Here is an 11,668-nt window from a genome sequence, read left to right on the forward strand (position 1 = left end):
CGGCCTCGTCTGCTCCCCGGTAGGGCCACTCCGTGTGCCTGCGCTTGGGTTTCAGGGGCCGAGAGCGCCACCTCGGAGCTCACGGGCCTCTCGGAGCAGCTGGTGGACACGGCGTGCAAGGTGTGCCAGGCCTACCTGGGGCAGCTGGAGCACGAGGACGTCGATGTCGCCGAGGACGCCGCCAAGGACCTGACGGAGGACGAGTGGAAGGACCTCACCCAGCAGTACTACGCCCTCAGCCGGTAAGCGGGGCGGCTCAGAGCTGGGGGCGGCGCCCGGACCAGAGCGGAGCATGCGCCCTGCGCGCACCCGTCGCAGGGCGTGGGGTGACTTCAGGACTTGTCTGGGGCGGTCCAGCCTCTGGGACGTTGCGGCACCTGCCTGGGCATGTGGGGTGCTGTGTGCCTGTCGGGTCACCATCTGGGCATGGGGGACACCGTCTGGATGTTGGGGCCCCTGCCGGCTAATGAAAGGGTGACACCCCATGGCAGCATCTTCAGGGGACATCCCCTGAAGCTCTTCTCACACCCTGTCGTGTCTTCCACCTCGCGTGACCCCCCAATGGCCACAGGGGATGAGCAGGCAGGCCCCCGGTGGCCTCAGCCACTGCCCGGCCCAGGCCTCCTGCCTGCCCACGACCTTCATCACCCCTTGCTGCCCGCGGCTCTGAGGCTGACCCTGCTTCCCTCCTCCCTGCTGAGGCCAAGTCCTACCGAGGCCCGGGGTCCGTGCCCCTCACATAGCCAGCAGAGGAGCTGGCACCCCGATGGCCGAGGGGGCGGGTCAGGGGAGTCAAGGCTGCGTCTTGGGGGGTCTGCCCACAGCCACATGCACCTCCCAGGCCGTCTCTGTCCTTCCATCATGGCCGCGTTTTGGGGGGTCTGCCCACAGCCACATGCACCCCCGCAGGCCATCTCTGTCCCTCTGTCCTGAATTGAGAAACGTTTTCTCTTTTTCGTGGAGACAGAGCACAGTAGGGGCCTGCCGTGCACGGCCGTGTCTGGCTCACGTGCACACCTGTGTCACCTTGGCCCAGATCGAGACACAGCATTCCTGGCCCTGCCAGGCTCCCTAGTAACCCAGGCAGCACCCCTCAAGCCGGCCCTGGTCTGATCCCCTCAGCCAGCCTCCCGCTCGTGGGCTCTGCGGGCTGTGATCTGTGGCCACGAGGCCCACCCACGTTCCTGCCCGTGGCTGAGCAGCGTCCCCCATCACCCAGCCACACGGTGCTCAGCGCTGTGACGTGGATGGGCCCGTGGGTGACCCACAGGGGCGAGGCTTGCTGCTTCTCTCTTCTGGGTCACTCCTGGCGGTTAGTGTGCGTCTCTCCGATGACCACCGGCGCTGGACGTGGCTTCGCGTGCTCCCTGGTCGTGTGCTGAGCTTGCTCGTGTCTTTGGCTCGCGTAGAGGGCGAGAGGTTGTGCCGTCCATTGATTTCTGAGCGTCTCTGTCCTCACAGGCCCTGGGTGGGTTTGTGTGTCCGGCACGCCTGCCCCCATGTGTCTGGTCTGCTGCCCTGAGCAGAGCTCCTGGGGAAGCCCGGTGTTCCGGGACCCAGCCGGGCAGGGCGCTCCGAGTCCCGTCTCACGACCTTTGCCTCTCCAAGGTCACGACTTCTTCTGGATGCTTCGCTGCTTCCCCTCTCCCTGCGGCTTCCCACGGTTACTCACGCCGTCGTGAGCTTCGCGTTAGGCAGGAGACGGCGCCGGTCTCCACTGTGGGCAACGAGTAAGCGCGAGCTGCTGGGAAGTTGCCTTCGCCCCAGCACGTGACCCGCCACGAAGGTCGGATGACGACGTGGCTGTGGCGCGTGTGCCGTCGCTCGCTCGCGTGCCCTGGGAAGGTCGCAGCGGTCGGGCGGGTTGTCCAAACCCTCGACCTTGCCAAGCACACTCCCCAGGACACTGAGCGCCCTCCGGCTGTGTCCGAGGCTCTCCTGCGTCCGTTTTTAGTTCTGTGGTCGTTCGCTTCATGTGTTAGATGCAGGATAGCGTCGTCTTCCGCGGATCGGGCCCGTCCGTCATTATGAGGTAACGTCGTTGTGAAGTGGTCCCGTCCCCGTCAGCCGCTTCCTTCGGCGCGGTGTGTGCACAGAGCTTCCCACCCTCCCCGCCCCGTCTGTGGCTGGCTTTGTGTTCCGAAGCGGGTCTCCCAGAAGGAGCCCGTGGTAAGGGCCGGGTCTGGCTTTGTGCCCGGCCTCACGGCGTTTTCCTGTGAACTGGCTGGCGCGTTGCTTTCATTCTCGTGAAGACCCGTGAATCCGGTTGGGTTTAAGTCCATTCTCGCTCCTGTTCTCTGCTTATCCGTTTGCTGTTCCACGGTGCCGTCTCGCCTACCTCCTTGTGAGTCGGTCAAGTATTTCTAATTATTCCATGTTATCTCCAACGCCAAATATTTTTACCTAACGCGTGTGTATTTTTGGCGGTGTGCCAGGTGTCACACACAGACTGCACCTTCGACGCGGGGCCCTGGCGTCTGCGTTTGCCACGCCCGGGCACCTCGACGCCGTGTGGCCGTTGGCCGCGGTGCCGCTGCCGCGTGTTACTTCCACAGAGGTGCACGCTCCACGGGACGTGGGCGCCGTGGGCGCCTTAAACGACCGGCGTTCTCGCGTTTATTTTGGGGTTTACCCCGTTTCGTTTTGTTTTCCCTGCAGCTCTGCGATTCCTTCTGAGATATGTATAATTTTTCCAGCCTGAGAGAACAATCTCTTCCGTTCTCGCAGTTTTGTCGAGCTGCCAGAGGCTGCTCTGGTCCCGCGCGTCTTCGCCTCCTCGGGGTGTTTCCGCTGCGGCAGATTCGCGGCCGGTCGCCCTCCCCCGGCTCTGCGGAAGCGTCAGTCACTGCAGCGTCTTCCGCCGTCGTGGCTCCTGCTGGAAACGGGCCGTCGCTGTCCGTCTTCCTACGGCGTTTTAGGCCCTCGAGCCGCGTTTAAAGACTGTCTCTCTTTCTTTTCGGTTTCAGAAGTTCGGCTTCGGGCGTAGATGCGGTTCTCTTTGTGTTTGCTGTACTGACTTTTTGGGGATTTCGTCGTCTGCGGGTTCGTCCTGCATGGAGGCTGCAGAGTTCCCGCCTTCGGCTCCGCAGGGTCCCTCCCGCCGCCCTTTCCGGCTCCTCTGCTCAGCCCCGGCGCCCGTGGGTGCGAGTGGGTGCGGCCACCAGGGGGCGTCGCACGTGCCTCTCTGCTCCACACGGTCCCCTTTCTCCCTCCGAGGCTGAGCTTGGAATTTTCTGCCGTCGCCCCCTGGGGGCGGCCGGTTTTGCCCTCTGTTGTGTCTGGCTGGTTTTTAAACCGACCCGGCGCCAACTGCAGCTCCCGGCTCTCCTTTCTCGTGCCGCCTCTGCGCTTCGCGTGAAGTCAGGTTTTCCTGCCTCTTCCCAGCCTCTCTCGTGTTTACTGTACACCGGGCCTCGCGCATCCATGCTGTCCCCCCGCGGGAGGGTCCACACGGTCCCCTGCTGTGCGGGTGGGCTGTGAGCGCGTGAGCAGGGCTGGGGTGCGGCCTTAGGACATTCAGCTCACCCTGGTGTCACATGTCTCTAGAGCGGAACCGACGAGCGTCTGCTGCAGGCCCCTCCCTGGGAGAACTGGCCTCCTCAGCACCATGAGATGGGGGCTTCACCCCGTCTTCTCGGCCAGCGTCCTGTGCTCTGGGAGAAACTGGCCGTGTGTCTGGAGCACCTCGTGCCGTGTGGCTTCCCAGAATGAAGTCCTTCTGCTCGTGCCTGAGTCTCAACCTTCACCTAGATTTGGCAAATATTCCCCGGGAATGAGGTGGCCGAGACACGCGGCTGGCCCTGGAGCAGCTCCTCCGAGTCTGCAGCGGCAGGCCACCCCGTCCCCTTCGCGCCCACAGCTCTCTGACACTTCAGAAAGCACGACGTTTGTAGTTTACCTGTTTTTTCCCCAGTTATCACAGCGGTCACGATGGCCGCAGTGTGCTGCCTGAGTCGGATCCCTGAGCAGGGATCCGATCACCTTATTGTGTCTCCCGTACGTGGTTTTCAGATACACATTTGTTTTCGTCTTCCAGGGTTTGCCCCCAAAATCACAGTGCTCGGTGCTGTGACTCATGTCCAGTCGGAACGTCCAGCGCCTCCCGCACGCCGCCAGCGCCCCGCGACCCCACGTGCACCCTCTTCGCTCACTGCGCCCCTCATTTTTTACCGCAATATAGGTTTTTTCCAAGTTTTTACTGTGGTAAAATACACAACATAAAATTTACCATTTTTAAATGTACAGCTGAGCGGTATCACATACATTTACGATGTGCGGCCAGCCATCTCCACGGCTCTCTCCGTCCTGTGAAACTGACACCGTGTCCCCACTAAATACTCCACGCCTTTCCCCCGGCCCTGGCCCCTGCCCCGCCACCCACTTCCCATCCCACTGTGTGGGTGGCCCACGCCTTGCTCGTCCCCTCACCTGCCTGCTGGGGACACGGGGTGGCTTCCACGTTGTGGCCGTGGTGAATGGCGCTGCCGTGAGCATGTGTGTGTGCGTGTGTCCTCGAGTGCCTGCTCTCGGTGCGGTGGGCGTGCCCCCAGAAGCAGGATCGATGGGTCCCACGCGGTGTTCGTTTTTTGGGGAGCCTCCACATTGCATTTCACACCACCCCGGCAGCCAGTGCGCGGAGGGCCCAGCTTTCCCACGTCCTCAGTAGCACTGGTCATTTTCTGGTTTTTGCGGCCGTGCTGGGGGGGGCAGGGTGAGGTGGCATCTCGCGATCTGGTTGGTCAGTGACGCTGGGCATCTCTTCATGTGCTTATTGACCATCTGTCATCTTCTCCGGAGAGATGTTTGTTCAAGCCCTCTGCCCGCTTCTGAACCGGGGTTCCGTTGTCGCTGAGTTTCGGGGCCCCTCTCCCTGTTCTAGATGTTCACCCCCCGTCCGATGCTGCATTTGCACACGCGTCTCCCATTCCGGTCGCCTTTTCGCTGTCGGTGTCGTCCTCCGATACGCAAACCTGAGACGTCTCCGGAGTCCAGCCCGTTTTCCCCTTCGTTGCCCGTGCTTTGTGCCACAGCCCAGAAATCACTGTAAAATCAAGTCTGAAGCTCATGCCCTGGGTTTTTTTCCTAAGAGTTTCCTAAGTTTGCAACTTAGCAGTTGTTGAAACGTATGTTGATACCTTTGTAAGAGTTTCCTTGTTTTTGGTTTCACGTTGGGTCTTTGATGCATTTTGAGTGAATTCCTGTGCACGGTGCGAGGGGAGGGTCCGGCTTCGTCCTCTCGCACGTGGACGTCCGGTCCCCCGGAGCCGTGTGGTTTGAACTGTCCTTTCCCCGTGGCTCGGCCTCGCACCCGTCAGAGGCGTTTCACCGTGCACGCGAGGGTTCACTTCCAAGACTGTCCTTTCCCCGTGCCTCGGCCTCGCACCCATCAGAGGCGTTTCACCGTGCACGCGAGGGTTCACTTCCAGACACTCTCTTCCGTTCCGCTGGTCCAGTGCCCCCGCGTCCAGTGTCCTCCTGTCCGATGTCCTCGCTGTCCGATTGCTCCGCTCGGTAGTGACTTGAAACTAAGACGCGGGACACCCCCAGCCTCGTCCCTTTTCAGGGTCTTGTTGGCTGTTTGGGGTCCCTCGCGATCCCATGTGAATTTCAGGATGGGTTTTTCTGTTTCTGTAGAAAGCACCACTGGGATTTGGGGGGGGGGCGCATGCCATCTGTACGTCGCTGCCGTGGACAGTGCCCAGTGCCACAGCGTCAAGCTCAGCATCGGCGGGTGTGCCCCTTCTCTGGCGGTCGTGCCCCTTCTCTGGCGGTCGTGGACGTGTCCAGGGCCGGAGAGTGGCCGGCTCCCGCCCCAGTCCTCCCATCCTCTTCCTCCAAGGTGACCTTGTCATCACCGTGACACGTGCTCCTGCCCAAATGCCACCAAGCCAGACCAGGTGTCCTCCTGGGGAGAAGCATGGGTTCCTTCCTGTGGGGAGGCCAGCCCTGTGTCTCCTCTCTGAGCCAAAGTCGGGGTGGCCCTCGCGTCACGTGAGTGTGCTGGTCTCCGGGGCAGCTTTGCTCCTGCCCAGCGTGGTGATGCCCTCGGCAACCTGGCTCATTCCGCGTGGTGTCCGCGGCCAGTCCACGGCCAGGCGGGCCATTATGGGGCGCGTGGGGCTTGCACCCCCTCCCACCACAACCTGTCGTCATGCCGGGCTCAGACGGAGCTCGTCTACTGCAGGGAGGGCCCGGGGCTCCCCTGGCCATGTCCGGGCAGAGCTGGGCTGTGGCCCCGTAGGACACGTCCCCCATTCCCTACGCCCAGGCAAGGGCCTGACCTCCGGCGGCCCCTGCTTTCTCGCGTCCCGGCCACAAGTCCAGCACCGCAGCAGGGACGCCCCGCGCTTCACCGCTCCTCCCGTGTTGCCCTGTCCCCAGCAGGTGCGGCTGGGACCCTGAGCACGGAGGGCCGTGTCCCAGGAAGCTCAGCTCCCACCTCCGGGCCACCGCATGGGGCGTGGCCGTCCCTCGGAGCCGCGTCTGCTGCGTCCTCCACATGTGGGCGCCGGTTCCCTGTCCCTGGCTTTAGCGAGGCACCACTGAGCTCAGAAAGCCACTCGGGGTTCTGCCGTCTTCCTGCCTTTACCCCTTACGTCATGGTGGCTTCTCGGGCCGGCCCTGGTGCCACTGTGACTGTGTGGCCTCCAGCCAGTCCTGGGACAGACCAGCCTGCAGGACATTAAGCTGGACCCAGTCCACGTGTGCTGCAGAATGGGCAGCGTGGGCGCGGCCAGCGTGGGCAGGTCGGCTCCCCGTCGAGACCTCCCCACAGGTGAGGTGCCATCCAGGCACCGCTGACCGCCGGACGTACCGGCCCGCGAGGGCCGCACTGCTGGGGGACCCTGCCGGGACCCCACTTCGTCTCCCTGCAGCCTTCAGTCGGCCCAGGCACGGCGCTCCTGAGGGTGTGCGTGGTCCGGCCCCACACGCCGGGTCCCCAGACCCCACGGCCTGGCCGGGAGCAGCCTTGCCATGTCGTGGTGCAGAGGTCCTCGGCACGCTTGGTAGGACCGGGCCGCGGCGGCCGAGCAAGGTCCCCAGAACCTCACGCGCTGTCTGGGTTTTGCTTCGTAGTGGAGACGCCTTCATTTCCAATTCAAGAAGTCACTATTCCCAGTGCCAGGATCTGCTGAATAAAATCTCGTCTGTGAACCCGCAGACCGAGATCGACGGGCTTCAGAACATCTGGATCGTCAAGCCCGCCGCCAAGTCCCGGGGCCGAGGTGAGTCCCGCGGGCGAGGGGCTAGTTCAGGGCCCGTGGGACGGCCTGCGGGACGGCCGCTGGGAGCAGAGCGGCCTGGGTGACAGTTGGTCGGGGTCTTCCCACCACGTTCCCGCTGGTTGGTCGGGGTGTTCCCACCACGTTCCCGCTGGTTGGTCGGGGTCTTCCCACCACGTTCCCGCTGGTTGGTCGGGGTCTTCCCACCACGTTCCCGCTGGTTGGTCGGGGTCTTCCCACCACGTTCCCGCTGGTTGGTCGGGGTCTTCCCACCACGTTCCCGCTGGTTGGTCGGGGTCTTCCCACCACGTTCCCGCTGGTTGGTCGGGGTCTTCCCACCATGTTCCTGAGCGAAACGGGCTGCAGTTTTCTTTGGACTTTGACCAATCTTGACACTGGGCTTGCGCCAGCTGCTGCAAGGGCGGGGCTTCCGTCTCGGCAGCGGCAGCGGAGGCGTCTGCTCCTCCGGCGACGGAGACGCTGGGCCCCGGGCTCCCGCGCGCACTCAGCGGCTGTTTAGCGTTGTCACGGCAGCCGCGTGTGCAGGGTTCCCGCCTCGTCTTCCTGCCTCGTCTTCCTGCCTCATCTTCCTGCATCAGTTGCAACCAGATTCTTTTCTTTATCCCTGATGGCGAATACTGTGTTTGCTTTTTAAAAAAAAAAAACAAGATTTCAGGGTGTTTTTCTAATCTTATTCATGCTTCCAAAAAATCGGCTTTGGGTTACATTTTTTCATTGTTCCTTTGAGGAATTTTTTCCCCCTTGGCTCTGACTTAAATGATAAGTTTGTTTATTTCCATTCTTTCTTGTGCAGCAAGACTGTGAATTTTCCTCTGAACGTGGCCTTAGCTGCACCCTCTTGTTTATGTCATGTGATCTTCTCATTTTCCCGAGACTCTAGATTTTTCTTTTAATTTGGACATTCTCTGTGCTCCTTGAGTTTTCATAAGTCTTTTGTTGATGCTGTCACTGTTTTAAAATTACAAATTGTTAAATTTTATGTGATTTTAAAAAATCTGTTAATTCGATGTTACTGCGTTCGGCCCTAACCACTTCTTCTCCTGAAACGTTCTCTCCCCTGGGCTTCTGCCTGCTGTCCCCTGAGTGCCACCTCCCGGCCAGGGCACTGCTGCTCCCTGGCCTTGTCCCGGGCCAGCTACCCTGACAGCGGCCCTATCCACTGGCGGATCCCCCCTTCCTGCCCACCAGCCTTCTTCCCGCTGCGGACACCTGCGTCCCCAGGGGTGCTCCGCTGCCTTGAACTCACTGTGCTCATCGAGTGCGCAGCTTCCCCCGGGCCCTGGCCGGGCCCCGCCTCTGAGCCGCCCACTCCCCACCCTGTTCTTGGCTCAGGGCAACTTCAGCGGCTTTCGCTTTGGCCTAGAGGATGACAGACCTCAGCTTCCCGTAACTGAAGAAACGGGCCTTGTGTTTCTGTGAGGAAATCTCACCTCGATACTTGTGCTGCTTGTGCTTCCGGGGCCCTGCAGAGGGCGGCCCCCCTCCGCCCTCGGGCCAGGCAGGACGGGCCAGGGCACGCTGAGTAACAGACAGTCCCCGAACCCCAGCGGTCAGCAAGACGCGAGCAGCTCTCAGCGGGCCCACGCCCTCTCACGCTTGCTGTCCACTGCGGGCGGGCGTGGGAGGACGGCGCGGGGGCGGTGCCCTCGAGGTCCCTCCACCGTCTGTGACGCCACTCCCTTCAGGCTTCGGGGCTGTCAGAGAGAGGGCCAGGAGGACTGTAGGTGGCGTTAAATGCTGCAGCCCAGAGAGATGCAGGTCGCTTCTGCTCAGATGTCCCTGGTCACCGCTAGTCATGTACCCTAACTTTGGGGGTTGAGCAACTGTAAACCATCCTGCCAAGTGGGGGAGAGGCAGATGTGGGCGAACGTCTCTGCGCCCCAGTCCTGCCCTTCCGCTGGCTCACCCTGCTCACCAGCCACTCCCGGCGGGAGGCGTCCTGGGCCCTCACGGCTGGCAGAGCACCCGCCACCCCCGCCTGCCTGCTGGTTCCTCTGGGGCCCGCGAGCCGCCCTGCTCCCCCGTTCAGCCACACCCTCCCTCGCCGGCCGCCTTTTAAATGTGCCTCTGCCCCGGCCCTGTCCCTCGAGTTCTTGCTGGAGTCCTGGGGGCTGGCCCCAGCTGGGAGAGCCTGGGGCCGCCCTGGCTGGGCCTCGACCTGCGGGCGGAGCCTTCCCTGCCCGGCCCCCAGCCCTGCTGCCCCGGAGGGACCGTCACCGCACGGGTGTCGGGGCGGAGCCCGACCCGCCTGCCGTGCCCGGGGCTGAGCGGTGGCCTCTTGCAGACATAGTGTGCATGAACCGCGTGGAGGAGATCCTGGAGCTGGTGGCCGCGGACCACCTGTCTACCAAGGACAGCAAGTGGGTAGTGCAGAAGTACATCGAGACGCCGCTGCTCATCGGCGACACCAAGTTCGACATCAGGCAGTGGTTCCTGGTCACGGACTGGAACCCCCTGACCATCTGGTTCTACAAGGAGAGCTACCTGCGCTTCTCCACACAGCGCTTCTCCCTGGACAATCTGGACAGGTCAGCGGGGCGCGGGGCGCGGGGGGCGCGAGGTGCAATCCCAGCCACGCCTGGAGCACCAGGCCGCTGCCGTGGGCACAGGCAGGGCACTCCAGCCGTTTCTGCTGTCGCCAGAGCCTTGGAGGCGCCCATGGGGACCCCGAGATTCATGGAGCTAGATGAGCTCCGTCCCCGAGGGACAGGCCCAGGCCCGCTGGCCCTCACAGCCAGCGCCCTGCACTCCCACGAAGTGTGTGTCTTCAGAAGACCCCAGAAGGGCCTCCGTTAACCCTCCCCGAGCCCCGCTCTGCTTCTGGGACACGACGCACGCCTGGGCTGCTGGGGAGCCGGGAAGTGGGTTCTGAGTGGGTGAGGTCCAGCCCGGCGCCTCCCCGACCCGCTCAGGGTGCTGGGGGCCCCCGTCCGAGCCGCTGGCCCCGTCCACAGCTGTTTTTCCTTTCGTGTGTCACGGGACTGAAGTTACCCGTGGCCGCGGGGGTGGGGCTCGCCACCCAGCGCCTGACGGGAAATTCCCGCCACGTGTACATGACAGGGTCTACAGCATGGTCTAATCTAGTGCGTGTTATTCAGTTTATGTCCCGTTTGGAACAAGGCCCGAGTAGAAACGAACTAGCTGAAACTTTCACTGTTGGTGAATCTTTCTCGCGAGACCGGCTCTTTGAGGCCCATCTCCCTGCCACATGCTAACGTGGAAACTGAGGCGCGAGCATGCCGTGACTTAGCCGAGGCCCCGGGTTGCTGCCCTGGCTGGTGGGCTCCTGCCCTGCCCTGCCCCCTGAGCCTGCCTCCCGGGAGCTGGGGGAGCCTCCTGCCATGGCCCGCGGCCAGGGGCAGGGCCCGGCGGCTGGCCTGACCCCGCCCCGCCCCGCCCCGCAGCGCCATCCACCTGTGCAACAACTCCATCCAGAAGCACCTGAAGAACGCCAAGGACCGCAGCCCGCTGCTGCCCTGCCACAACATGTGGACCAGCGCCCGGTTCCAGGAGTACCTGCAGAAGCGGGGCCGGGGCTCCCTGTGGAGCAGCCTCATCTACCCGTCCATGAAGCGGGCCATCGCCAACACCATGAAGGTGGCCCAGGAGCACGTGGAGGCGCGCAGGAACAGCTTCGAGCTCTACGGCGCGGACTTCGTCCTCGGGCGCGACTTCAGGCCCTGGCTGATTGAGATCAACTCCAGCCCCACCATGCACGCGTCCACGCCCGTCACCGCCCAGCTGTGCGCCCAGGTGCAGGAGGACACCATCAAGGTGGTGCTGGACCGCAGGGCCGACCGCAGCTGCGACGTCGGCAGCTTCGAGCTGCTGTGGAGGCAGGTGAGGGGTGCGGGCCCCGGGGGCTGGAGGGAGCCCCAGCCCTGCCCAGCCGTGGCCCCGACCTCAGGCCCCACCGAGCACCTGGTGCAGGTCGAGCACGGGAGTCCCTGCCTGGAGCCTCACCCAGCCCAACTGGCTCCCACCACCCAGCCTTGCTCCCTCTGCTCCACACCCACCCCCGCGACCCCCGGCCTGGCTGGCGGGACGTCCGTGGCCTTGGGTCCTTCTGGGCTGTCTGTCCTTTCTGGCTCTGCAGTGTCTTCCTGTCCTTGGCGGGCACCGTGCCCCCCCTTCAGGCTCTTTCTAGGGCCTGCCCCCGCAGGGAGCCTGTGTGGGCCGGGGGCCCAGGCCAGGGGCAGCCTGGCTGCTGACCCCGCGCCCAGGCCTCCCTGGGGGTGGGGGACCCGCGGGCAGCCAGCCCTCGTGCTGTGGCTGACGCTCCTCTCTGAGGCCTCAGGCCGGGCCGGCCGTGCGGGACAGGGGACTGCCGGTCCCTCGCCCCAACCCCGCCCTCCCGGTCCGGTCCGCAGCCCGCCGTGGACCCGCCGCCCTTGCACGGGCCCGACCTCTGCGTGGAGGGCGCA

General features: G+C 63.7%; 1 protein-coding gene across 1 annotated transcript in view; it reads left to right on the forward strand.

Annotated features, from left to right (window-relative positions):
* The window catches only part of TTLL8 (tubulin tyrosine ligase like 8), a 32,120-nt gene that overhangs the window by 19,232 nt on the left and 1,220 nt on the right, over positions 1-11,668 (forward strand). Inside the window, exons 8-12 of the mRNA XM_006917879.2 lie at positions 56-242; positions 7,078-7,226; positions 9,529-9,772; positions 10,649-11,084; positions 11,615-11,665. Of these exons, the coding sequence (XP_006917941.1) occupies positions 56-242; positions 7,078-7,226; positions 9,529-9,772; positions 10,649-11,084; positions 11,615-11,665 (1,067 nt within the window). The remainder of the gene's footprint in view (positions 1-55; positions 243-7,077; positions 7,227-9,528; positions 9,773-10,648; positions 11,085-11,614; positions 11,666-11,668) is intronic.

The sequence above is a fragment of the Pteropus alecto genome, unplaced genomic scaffold (assembly GCF_000325575.1).
Source record: "Pteropus alecto unplaced genomic scaffold, ASM32557v1 scaffold118, whole genome shotgun sequence".
NCBI classification, from domain to species: domain Eukaryota; kingdom Metazoa; phylum Chordata; class Mammalia; order Chiroptera; family Pteropodidae; genus Pteropus; species Pteropus alecto.